The sequence below is a fragment of the Pristiophorus japonicus genome, chromosome 16 (assembly GCF_044704955.1).
Source record: "Pristiophorus japonicus isolate sPriJap1 chromosome 16, sPriJap1.hap1, whole genome shotgun sequence".
Classification (NCBI taxonomy): domain Eukaryota; kingdom Metazoa; phylum Chordata; class Chondrichthyes; family Pristiophoridae; genus Pristiophorus; species Pristiophorus japonicus.
The window spans coordinates 1,471,237-1,484,641 of record NC_091992.1 but is presented as its reverse complement, the minus strand read 5'-3'; the positions used below and the strand labels follow the sequence as shown (position 1 = coordinate 1,484,641).

At 50.6% G+C, this 13,405-nt stretch overlaps 1 protein-coding gene across 1 annotated transcript in view; it reads right to left on the bottom strand.

The window, feature by feature from the left end:
- Positions 1-12,083, bottom strand: part of LOC139226893 (breakpoint cluster region protein-like) — a 93,319-nt gene extending 81,236 nt beyond the window's left edge. Inside the window, exon 1 of the mRNA XM_070857987.1 lies at positions 10,954-12,083. Within this exon, the coding sequence (XP_070714088.1) occupies positions 10,954-11,911 (958 nt within the window). The 5' untranslated portion in view covers positions 11,912-12,083. The remainder of the gene's footprint in view (positions 1-10,953) is intronic.
- Positions 12,084-13,405: the final 1,322 nt, after the last annotated feature.

The window sequence follows — 13,405 nt, the reverse complement described above, 5'->3', positions numbered from 1 at the left end:
GAAGCAATACGGTGAGGAGGATTTTCTGGAGTGCATAAGGGATGGTTTTTTAGACCAATATGTCGAGGAACCAACTAGGGAGGAGGCCATCTTAGACTGGGTGTTACGTAATGAGAGAGGATTAATTAGCAATCTCGTTGTGTGAGGCCCCTTGGGGAAGAGTGACTATAATATGGTGGAATTCTGCATTGGGATGGAGAATGAAACAGTTAATTCAGAGACCATGGTCCAGAACTTAAAGAAGGCTAACTTTGAAGGTATGAGGCGTGAATTGGCTGGGATGGATTGGCGAATGATACTTAAGGGGTTGACTGTGGATGGGCAATGGCAGACATTTAGAGACCGCATGGATGAACTACAACAATTGTACATTCCTGTCTGGCATAGAAATAAAAAAGGGAAGGTGGCTCAACCGTGGCTATCAAGGATAGTATTAAAGCCAAGGAAGTGGCATACAAATTGGCCAGAAATAGCAGCGAACCTGGGGACTGGGAGAAATTTAGAACTCAGCAGAGGAGGACAAAGGGTTTGATTAGGGCAGGGAAAATGGAGTATGAGAAGAAGCTTGCAGGGAACATTAAGACGGATTGCAAAAGTTTCTATAGATATGTAAAGAGAAAAAGGTTAGTAAAGACAAACGTAGGTCCCCTGCAGTCAGAATCAGGGGAAGTCATAACGGGGAACAAAGAAATGGCGGACCAATTGAACAAGTACTTTGGTTCGGTATTCACGAAGGAGGACACGAACAACCTTCCGGTTATAAAAGGGGTCGGGGGGTCTAGTAAGGAGGAGGAACTGAGGGAAATCCTTATTAGCCGGGAAATTGTGTTGGGGAAATTGATGGGATTGAAGGCCGATAAATCCCCAGGGCCTGATGGACTGCATCCCAGAGTACTTAAGGAGATGGCCTTGGAAATAGTGGATGCGTTGACAGTCATTTTCCAACATTCCATTGACTCTGGATCAGTTCCTATGGAGTGGAGGGTAGCCAATGTAACCCCACTTTTTAAAAAAGGAGGGAGAGAGAAAACAGGGAATTATAGACCGGTCAGCCTGACATCGGTAGTGGGTAAAATGATGGAATCAATTATTAAGGATGTCATAGCAGTGCATTTGGAAAGAGGTGACATGATAGGTCCAAGTCAGCATGGATTTGTGAAAGGGAAATCATGCTTGACAAATCTTCTGGAATTTTTTGAGGATGTTTCCAGTAGAGTGGATAAGGGAGAACCAGTTGATGTGGTATATTTGGACTTTCAGAAGGCGTTCGACAAGGTCCCACACAAGAGATTGATGTGCAAAGTTAGAGCACATGGGATTGGGGGTAGTGTACTGACATGGATTGAGAACTGGTTGTCAGACAGGAAGCAAAGAGTAGGAGTAAATGGGTACTTTTCAGAATGGCAGGCAGTGACTAGTGGGGTACCGCAAGGTTCTGTGCTGGGGCCCCAGCTGTTTACACTGTACATTAATGATTTAGATGAGGGGATTAAATGTAGTATCTCCAAATTTGCGGATGACACTAAGTTGGGTGGCAGTGTGAGCTGCGAGGAGGATGCTGTGAGGCTGCAGAGTGACTTGGATAGGTTAGGTGAGTGGGCAAATGCATGGCAGATGAAGTATAATGTGGATAAATGTGAGGTTATCCACTTTGGTGGTAAAAACAGAGAGACAGACTATTATCTGAATGGTGACAGATTAGGAAAAGGGGAGGTGCAAAGAGACCTGGGTGTCATGGTACATCAGTCATTGAAGGTTAGCATGCAGGTGCAGCAGGCGGTTAAGAAAGCAAATGGCATGTTGGCCTTCATAGCAAGGGGATTTGAGTACAGGGGCAGGGAGGTGTTGCTACAGTTGTACAGGGCATTGGTGAGGCCACACCTGGAGTATTGTGTACAGTTTTGGTCTCCTAACCTGAGGAAGGACATTCTTGCTATTGAGGGAGTGCAGCGAAGGTTCACCAGACTGATTCCCGGGATGGCAGGACTGACCTATCAAGAAAGACTGGATCAACTGGGCTTGTATTCACTGGAGTTCAGAAGAATGAGAGGGGACCTCATAGAAACATTTAAAATTCTGACGGGGTTAGACAGGTTAGATGCAGGAAGAATGTTCCCAATGTTGGGGAAGTCCAGAACCAGAGGTCACAGTCTAAGGATAAGGGGTAAGCCATTTAGGACCGAGATGCGGAGGAACTTCTTCACCCAGAGAGTGGTGAACCTGTGGAATTCTCTACCACAGAAAGTTGTTGAGGCCAATTCACTAAATAGATTCAAAAAGGAGTTAGATGTAGTCCTTACTACTAGGGGGATCAAGGGGTATGGCGAGAAAGCAGGAATGGGGTACTGAAGTTGAATGTTCAGCCATGAACTCATTGAATGGCGGTGCAGGCTAGAAGGGCCGAATGGCCTACTCCTGCACCTATTTTCTATGTTTCTATGTTTCTATGGTAGATTGGAAAGCAGCAGTAACCCCAGGGTCTCCCTCCTCCTACAGGCGAGGTTTTGAATCCTGTCACGTGAAGAATTTGTCTCGATCTAGTTCAGCAATTCCTTTCTTTACTGAGATCTCCCCAAGGCTCGATTCCAATCAGAACTGACCCAACTTCCTTCATTACTTTAATTCCAGGGAGTTGGGATCACTTTCATTGTCCGACACTTCAACCATCGAGGACAGTAATGTTCAGTTTTACACAGAATATACAGCACAGAAACAGCCCATTCGGCCCAACCAGTCTGTGCCGGTGTTTATATTCCACACACGTCTCCTCCCATTCATCATACCTCATCATAACCTTTCAGCATATCTTCATATTCCCTTTTCTCTTATATACTCGTCTAGTTTCCTTTTGAAAGTATCTAAACTATTTACCTCAACCACTTCCTGTGGTAGCGAGTTCCACATTCTGACCACTCCCTGAGTGAAGAGACCACTCCTTATTTCCCTGTTGGATTTATTAGTCACTATCTTGTATTTATGGCCCCTAGTTTTGGAATCTTGCACAAGTGGAAACATTCTCTTCACATCTACCCTGTCCAACCCATTCATAATTTTAAAGATCTCCATCAGGTCACCTCAAAGTCTTCTCTTTTCTAAAGAAAAAAGCCCCGATATCTATAATCTCTCAGTTCTGCCACCATCCTTGTGAAATGTTTGCACTCCCTCCAGTGCTTCGGTGTCCTTTTTATAGTATGGAGTTCAGTGATCAATATCCTCCGACAGTAACACCCTATCTACCCACCGCACCCAGTGCTCAGTCTGCACTAATCCCCCAATCAATATCCTACAGCTCACTTCCATTAGCACGAGCTCTCTGCGTCTATCCTTCTTCTGATACTAGTTATTTTACATCTGTCCACAGTAAACTACTGGTCCAGTATACTTAAAGATGCAGCTCCTTCTGAATAACTCCCATTATTTCTCCTGATGAGCTGTTCTTCGCCTTGTTTTAGTGTACCTGCAAACAGAGATCTTGCCCTAAATGCCTCAGTTCAAATTCATCATAAACAACAACATAAGAAATAGGAGCAGGAGTCGGCCATATGGCCCCTCGAGCCTGCTCCGCCATTCAATAAGATCATGGCTGATCTGATCATGGACTCAGCTCCACTTCCCCGCCCGCTCCCCATCACCCTTTATTCACTTACCGCTCAAAACTCTGTCTATCTCCACCGTAAATATATTCAATGACCCAGCCTCCACAGCTCTCTGGGGCAGAGAATTCCACAGATTTACAACCCGAGGAGAAGAAATTCCTCCTCATCTCCTTTTTAAATACGCGACCCTCTATTTTGAAACTACTCTCTGCATCTATCCTGTCAAGACCCCTCATAAATTATAGATTGCATCTATTTGTACTAACTGAAAGGCAGCCATTTCTCTGATTGGCTCTCCATTATCACATGACCTATTGCTGATTGGTCCTCTGGAATGTATAACTGGAACCGCCCAGCCCAAGTTCTGACTGACTTTCCAATTTGAATTCGATCCATTTTGACTTCAAAAGCCAGAGAGGATGGATCTCCCCAAATGCCACCAAGTTCCAGCCGAAGTCCCTTACCCCAATGTAAGACCTTACCCCCCTCCCCCTCCCCCTCCCCCTCCCCCCCATAGATGGGACACTGTGTGCAGATTGTTAACAGGTTTATTGGGTATGAAGTGAATAGTGACAGTGTCGTGACTTCTGGATTCCATCCACTCCCAACGATGTCCCTTGCAACACACACACCGAGCTCGCACGCACCCGGGGTTTGGAAGAACATGATCCCTCTTCTCGGAGTTCCCTCTCTCCCCACTGATCCCCCCCCGCACTTATGTTTCTCACTCCCACCCACCCCCAAGCTCTCTCTTCCCCACCCCCACCCAAACACTCTCTCCGCCCCCCCCACCTTCAAACTCTCTTTCCCCACGCACCCAAACTCTCACACCCCACGCCCCCTCCCCCGCATCCCCACGACCCCCCAGTGTCTCTCTCCTCAAGGAGCACATTACGGTGCCGCTTGACTCTTCAATCAAACTGGCGCTGAATGAAAAACTAACTGGTCCTGGCCGACCGGCCCTGCTCCCCCCCTCCCCCTCCCCCACTCCCTCTTCCCCCTCCCCGTCCCCACTCTCTCCCCCTCCCCGCCCCCACTCTCTCCCCCTCCCCGCCCCCACTCTCTCCCCCTCCCCGCCCCCACTCTCTCCCCCTCCCCGCCCCCACTCTCTCTCCCCCCCCGCACCCCGCTCCTGCTCTCCCCTCCCCCCGCTCCTGCTCTCCCCTCCCCCCGCTCCTGCTCTCCCCTCGCTCCCCACCCACCCCCTCCCCGCCTCTCTCCCTCTTCACTCAAACTGCCGCTCGAGCGGGTGCTGGCCGCCCGCTGCCTGATCGGAGGCCTGGGGCTGCTAATGGATCTGAGAGTGGAGGCAACGTGTGGGCCGCTGGGGATATTTGTCCTAACACTCGCTTCTGCGCATGCATCAGGAAAATTAGTACAAATAGTTCCTCCGTAAATGAAATGTTTCAATAAGATCCCCTCTCATTCTTCGAAAGCCCAACCTGCTTAACCTTTATTCACAAGACAATCACTTCATCTCAGGATTCAACCTACTGAACGTATCTTAACTGCCTCCAATGCAAGTATATCCCTCCTTAAATAAGGACACCAAAACTGTACACAGTAGTCGAGGTGTTATACAGTGACAGACGTGTACCCACCAGTACTGTACCCCAGTGTTATACAGTGACAGACCTGTACCCACCAGTACTGTAGCCCAGTGTTATACAGTGACAGACCTGTACCCCCCAGTACTGTACCCCAGTGTTATACAGTGACAGACCTGTACCCCCCATTACTGTACCCCAGTGTTATACAGTGACAGACCTGTACCCACCAGTACTATACCCCAGTGTTATACAGTGACAGACCTGTACCCACCAGTACTGTACCCCAGTGTTATACAGTGACAGACCTGTACCCACCAGTACTGTACCCCAGTGTTATACAGTGACAGATCTGTACCCACCAGTACTGTACCCCAGTGTTATACAGTGACAGACGTGTACCCACCAGTACTGTACCCCCGTGTTATACAGTGACAGACCTGTACCCCCCAGTACTGTACCCCAGTGTTATACAGTGACAGACCTGTACGCACCAGTACTGTACCCCAGTGTTATACAGTGACAGACCTGTACCCACCAGTATTGTACCCCAGTGTTATACAGTGACAGACCTGTACCCACCAGTACTGTACCCCCGTGTTATACACTGACAGACCTGTACCCACCAGTACAGTACCCGTGTTATACAGTGACAGACCTGTACCCACCAGTACTGTACCCCCGTGTTATACAGTGACAGACCTGTACCCACCAGTACTGTACCCCAGTGTTATACAGTGACAGACCTGTACCCACCAGTACTGTACCCGTGTTACGCAGTGACAGACCTGTACCCACCAGTACTGTACCCGTGTTATGCAGTGACAGACCTGTACCCATCTGTACTGTACCCCAGTGTTACACAGTGACAGACCTGTACCCACCAGTACTGTACCCGTTATATACAGTGACAGACCTGTACCCACCAGTACTGTACCCCAGTGTTTTACAGTGACAGACCTCTACCCCCCAGTACTGTACCCCAGTTTTATAGTGACAGACCTGTACCCACCAGTACTGTACCCCAGTGTTATACAGTGACAGACCGGTACCCACCATTACTGTACCCCAGTGTTATACAGTAACCGACCTGCACCCACCAGTACTGTACCCCAGTGTTATACAGTGACAGACCTGTACCCACCAGTACTGTACCCCAGTGTTATACAGCTACAGATCTGTACCCACCAGTACTGTACCCCAGTGTTATACAGTGATAGACCTGCACCCACCAATACTGTACCCTAGTGTTATACAGTGACAGACCTGCACCCACCAGTACTGTACCCCAGTGTTATACAGTGACCAACCTGTACCCACCAGTACTGTACCCCCGTGTTATACAGTGACAGACCTGCACCCACCAGAACGGTACCCTAGCGTTATACAGTGACAGACCTGTACCCACCAGTACTGTACCCGTGTTATACAGTGACAGACCTGTACCCACCAGTACTGTACCCCAGTGTTATATAGTGACAGACCTATAGCCACCAGTATTGTACCCCAGTGTTATACAGTGACAGACCGGTACCCACCATTACTGTACCCCAGTGTTATACAGCTACAGATCTGTACCCACCAGTACTGTACCCCAGTGTTATACAGTGATAGACCTGCACCCACCAATACTGTACCCTAGTGTTATACAGTGACAGACCTGCACCCACCAGTACTGTACCCCAGTGTTATACAGTGACCAACCTGTACCCACCAGTACTGTACCCCCGTGTTATACAGTGACAGACCTGCACCCACCAGAACGGTACCCTAGCGTTATACAGTGACAGACCTGTACCCACCAGTACTGTACCCGTGTTATACAGTGACAGACCTGTACCCACCAGTACTGTACCCCAGTGTTATATAGTGACAGACCTATAGCCACCAGTACTGTACCCCAGTGTTATACAGTGACAGACCTGTACCCACCAGTACTGTACTCCAGTGTTATACAGTGACAGACCTGCACCCACCAGTACTGTACCCGTGTTATACAGTGACAGACCTGTACCCACCAGTACTGTACCCCAGTGTTATACAGTGACAGACCTGTACCCACCAGTACTGTACCCCAGTGTTATACAGTGACAGACCTGTACCCACCAGGACTGTACCCCAGTGTTATACAGTGACAGACCTGTACCCACCAGTACTGTACCCCAGTGTTATACAGTGACAGTCCTGTACCCACCAGTACTGTACCACAGTGTTATACAGTTACAGACCTGTACCCACCAGTACTGTACCCCAGTGTTATAGTGACAGACCTGTACCCACCATTACTGTACCCCCGTGTTATACAGTGACATACCTGTACCCCCCATTACTGTACCCCAGTGTTATACAGTGACAGACCTGTACCCACCAGTACTGTACCCCAGTGTTATACAGTGACAGACCTGCACCCACCAGTACTGTACCCCAGTGTTATACAGTTACAGACCTGTACCCACCAGTACTGTACCCCAGTGTTATAGTGACAGACCTGTACCCACCAGTACTGTACCCCAGTGTTATACAGTGACAGACCTGTACCCACCAGTACTGTACCCCAGTGTTATACAGTGACAGACCTGTACCCACCAGTACTGTACCCCAGTGTTATACAGTGACAGACCTGTACCCACCAGTACTGTACCCCAGTGTTATACAGTGACAGACCTGTACCCACCAGTACTGTACCACAGTGTTATACAGTGACAGACCTGTACCCAAGTGTTATAGTGACAGACCTGTACCCACCAGTACTGTACCCCCGTGTTATACACTGACAGACCTGCACCCACCAGTACTGTACCCCAGTGTTATACAGTGACAGACCTGTACCCACCAGTACTGTACCCCCGTGTTATACAGTGACAGACCTGCACCCACCAGTACTGTACCCCCGTGTTATACAGTGACAGACCTGTACCCACCAGTACTGTACCCCAGTGTTATGCAGTGACAGACCTGTACCCACCAGTACTGTACACCAGTGTTATACAGTGACAGACCTGTACCCACCAGTACTGTACCCCAGTGTTATAGTGACAGACCTGTACCCACCAGTACAGTACCCCAGTGTTATACAGTGACAGACCTGCACCCACCAGTACTGTACCCCAGTGTTATACAGTGACAGACCTGTACCCACCAGTACTGTACCCCAGTGTTATACAGTGACAGACCTGTACCCACCAGTACTGTACCCCCGTGTTATACAGTGACAGACCTGCACCCACCAGTACTGTACCCCAGTGTTATACAGTGACAGACCTGTACCCACCAGTACTGTATCCGTGTTATACAGTGACAGACCTGTACCCACCAGTACTATACCCCAGTGTTACACAGTGACAGACCTGTACCCACCCGTACTGTACCCCAGTGTTATACAGTGACAGACCTGTACCCACCAGTACTATACCCCAGTGTTACACAGTGACAGACCTGTACCCACCAGTACTGTACCCCAGTGTTATACAGTGACAGACCTGCAGCCACCAGTACTGTACCCCAGTGTTATACAGTGACAGACCTGCACCCACCAGTACTGTACCCCAGTGTTATACAGTGACAGACCTGCACCCACCAGTACTGTACCCCCGTGTTATACAGTGACAGGCCTGTACCCCCCCAGTACTGTACCAGTGTTATACAGTGACAGACCTGTACCCACCAGTACTATACCCCAGTGTTACACAGTGACAGACCTGTACCCACCAGTACTGTACCCCAGTGTTATACAGTGACAGACCTGCACCCACCAGTACTGTACCCCAGTGTTATACAGTGACAGACCTGCACCCACCAGTACTGTACCCCCATGTTATACAGTGACAGACCTGTACCCACCAGTACTGTACCCCCGTGTTATACAGTGACAGACCTGTACCCACCAGTACTGTACCCCCGTGTTATACAGTGACAGACCTGTACCCACCAGTACTGTACCCCCGTGTTATACAGTGACAGACCTGTACCCACCAGTACTGTACCCCCGTGTTATACAGTGACAGACCTGTAGCCACCAGTACTGTACCCGTGTTATACAGTGACAGACCTGTACCCACCAGTACTGCACCCCAGTGTTATACAGTGACAGACCTGCACCCACCAGTACTGTACCCCCGTGTTATACAGTGACAGACCTGTACCCACCAGTACTGTACCCCAGTGTTATACAGTGACAGACCTGTACCCCCCCCATTACTGTACCCGTGTTATACAGTGACAGACCTGTACCCACCAGTACTGTACCGCAGTGTTATACAGTGACAGACCTGTACCCACCAGTACTGTCTCTCAGTGTTATACAGTGACAGACCTGTACCCACCAGTACTGTACCTCAGTGTTATACAGTGACAGACCTGTACCCACCAGTACTGTACCCCAGTGTTATACAGTGACAGACCTGTACCCACCAGTACTGTACCCCCGTGTTATACAGTGACAGACCTGCACCCACCAGTACTGTACCCCCGTGTTATACAGTGACAGACCTGTACCCACCAGTACTGTACCCGTGTTATACAGTGACAGACCTGCACCCACCAGTACTGTACCCAGGTTATACAGTGACAGACCTGCACCCACCAGTACTGTACCCCAGTGTTATACAGTGACAGACCTGTACCCACCAGTACTGTACCCCAGTGTTATACAGTGACAGACCTGTACCCACCAGTACTGTACCCCAGTGTTATACAGTGACAGACCTGTACCCACCAGTACTGTACCCCAGTGTTATACAGTGACAGACCTGCACCCACCAGTACTGTACCCCAGTGTTATACAGTGACAGACCTGTACCCACCAGTACTGTACCCCAGTGTTATACAGTGACAGACCTGTACCCACCAGTACTGTACCCCAGTGTTATACAGTGACAGACCTGTACCCACCAGTACTCTACCCCAGTGTTATACAGTGACAGACGTGTACACACCAGTACTGTACCCCAGTGTTATACACTGACAGACCTGTACCCACCAGTACTGTACCCCAGTGTTATACAGTGACAGACCTGTACCCCCCAGTACTGTACCCCAGTGTTATACAGTGACAGACCTGTACCCACCAGTACTGTACCCCAGTGTTATACAGTGACAGACGTGTACACACCAGTACTGTACCCCAGTGTTATACAGTGACAGACCTGTACCCACCAGTACTGTACCCCAGTGTTATACAGTGACAGACCTGTACCCACCAGTACTGTACCCCAGTGTTATACAGTGACAGACCTGTACCCACCAGTACTCTACCCCAGTGTTATACAGTGACAGACGTGTACACACCAGTACTGTACCCCAGTGTTATACACTGACAGACCTGTACCCACCAGTACTGTACCCCAGTGTTATACAGTGACAGACCTGTACCCCCCAGTACTGTACCCCAGTGTTATACAGTGACAGACCTGTACCCACCAGTACTGTACCCCAGTGTTATACAGTGACAGACGTGTACACACCAGTACTGTACCCCAGTGTTATACAGTGACAGACCTGTACCCACCAGTACTGTACCCCAGTGTTATACAGTGACAGACCTGTACCCACCAGTACTGTACCCCAGTGTTATACAGTGACAGACCTGTACCCACCAGTACTGTACCCCAGTGTTATACAGTGACAGACCTGTACCCACCAGTACTGTACCCCAGTGTTATACAGTGACAGACCTGTACCCACCAGTACTGTACCCCAGTGTTATAGAGTGACAGACCTGTACCCACCAGTACTGTACCATAGTGTTATACAGTGACAGACCTGTACCCCCCAGTACTGTACCCCAGTGTTATGTACCCCTGCCCTCTCACCTGCCGGGCTCCAGTCGTCAGGCTCTGAACTGTTGTTCCCGTCGCTGCCCCCTGCGGGCGGAGAATGTCTGTGTAAACGGGGCGGCACTGGAGGGGGCTGCCGCCTCCTGATCCTGGGGCTCGGGCCCGGGGAGCCACCGTCCCCCCGGTTCACCCTCAGTCCCCTCCGCAGGCCGCTGGGAGCCAGGGCGGCGGGCTCCCTGTCCACCTGCACCGCTTCATAGCCACACTCACTGTCCTCGTCCTGCTCTCGTTCCGGGCCCGGGCGCAGCTGCTCTTGGTCCGTGTTTGGGTGCTGCTGGTCCAGGTTGAGAGACGCTTGACCCGGGTTGTGGAGTTCCTGGCCCGGGTTGTGGAGTTCCTGGTCCGGGTTGAGGGGATCGTTGCCCGGGTTGTGGAGCTCCTGGCCCGGGTTGTGGAGTTCCTGGTCCGGGTTGAGGGGATCGTGGCCCGGGTTGTGGAGCTCCTGGCCCGGGTTGTGGAGTTCCTGGCCCGGGTTGTGGAGTTCCTGGTCCGGGTTGAGGGGATCGTTGCCCGGGTTGTGGAGCTCCTGGCCCGGGTTGAGCTGCCCTTTGTCCGGGTGGAGGGGCTCCTGGCCCGGGCCGATACTTTGTGTCTGTCCGCAGTTACTTTGTTGCCCGGGCCGCGAGTCGCGGCTACATTTGTATCCCTGGGGCTGGGAGTGCGGGCCGGCCGGGGGCGCCTGTCCCCCTGGCTCTCCCTCCTCCCGCGGGCCGGATCCCGGGGCTGGGATCTTGCTGTGCCGCTCCAGCGCGGTCTGCAGGAAAATAACTTTGAACTTCTCCTGGGCCAGGACCTGGTGCACGGCCCGCAGCCGCTCTCGACTCCGCTCCAGCTCGGCCTCCAGCTCAGGCACGGAGCAGAGCTCCATCCGCGGCACCTCTCCGGCTGGGAACTCCCGGCGCCAGTGGCGCTCGAACTCGGCCGGGTCCCACATCGCCGCTCGGGGCCGCTCGGCGCTCAGTCCCGCTCCCGACCCGCTTCCGCCTCCGGGCCCTGGGGCCGCTCCCCGCCGCCAGCAACCGGGAGCTGCGGCCACTGCTCGCTCTGTCTCCGTCTGTGTCTGTGTCCCTGCACAGCCCCGGGCACCTGCAGCTTCCCTCTCCACCTGTCCCTCACACAGTTACACTCCTCACCTCACACACACTCCACCTCTCCCTCACCGCCTCTCTCCCTCTCCCTCACCGTCACACTCACTGCACCTCACTCACTCTCAACCTCTCCCTCCAGAAGGCATTTGACAAGGTGCCACATAAAAGGTTACTGCACAAGATAAAAGTTCACGGGGTTGGAGGTAATATATTAGCATGGATAGAGGATTGGCTAACTAACAGAAAACAGAGAGTCGGGATAAATGGTTCATTCTCGGGTTGGCAATCAGTGACCAGTGGGGTGCCGCAGGGATCAGTGCTGGGACCCCAACTATTTACAATCTATATTAATGACTTGGAAGAAGGGACCGAGTGTAACGTAGCCAAGTTTGCTGATGATACAAAGATGGGAGGAAAAGTAATGTGTGAGGAGGACACAAAAAACCTGCAAAACAACATAGACAGGCTGAGTGAGTGGGCAAAAATTTGGCAGATGGAGTATAATGTTGGAAAGTGTGAGGTCATGCACTTTGGCAGAAAAAAAATCAAAGAGCAAGTTATTATTTAAATGGAGAAAGATTGCAAAGTGCCGCAGTACAGCGGGACCTGGGGGTACTTGTGCATGAAACACAAAAGGATAGTATGCAGGTACAGCAAGTGATCAGGAAGGCCAATGGAATCTTGGCCTTTATTGCAAAGGGGATGGAGTATAAAAGCAGGGAAGTCTTGCTACAGTTATACAGGGTATTGGTGAGGCCACATCTGGAATACTGCGTAGTTTTGGTTTCCATATTTACGAAAGGATATACTTGCTTTGGAGGCAGTTCAGAGAAGGTTCACTCGGTTGATTCCAGAAATGAGGGGGTTGATTTATGAGGAAGGGTTGCGAAGGTTGGGCCTCTACTCATTGCAATTTAGAAGAATGAGAGGCGATCTTATCGAAATGTATAAGATTATGAGGGGGCTTGACAAGGTGGATGCAGAGAGGATGTTTCCACTGATGGGGGAGACTAGAACTAAGGGGCATGGTCTTAGAATAAGAGGCCGCCCATTTAAACTGATATGAGGAGGAATTTCTTCTCTCTGAGAGTTGTAAATCTGTGGAATTCGCTGCCTTCGAGAGCTGTGGAAGCTGGGTCATTGAATAAATTTAAGACAGAGATAGACAGTTTCTTAAACAATAAGAGGTTATGGGGAGCGGGCAGGAAAACGGAGCTCAGTCCATGATCGGATCAGCCATGATCATATTAAATGGCGGAGCAGGCTCGAGGGGCCAAATGGCCTACTCCTGCTCCTAGTGCTTATGTTCTTATTATGTTCACATACTCTCCACCTTTCCC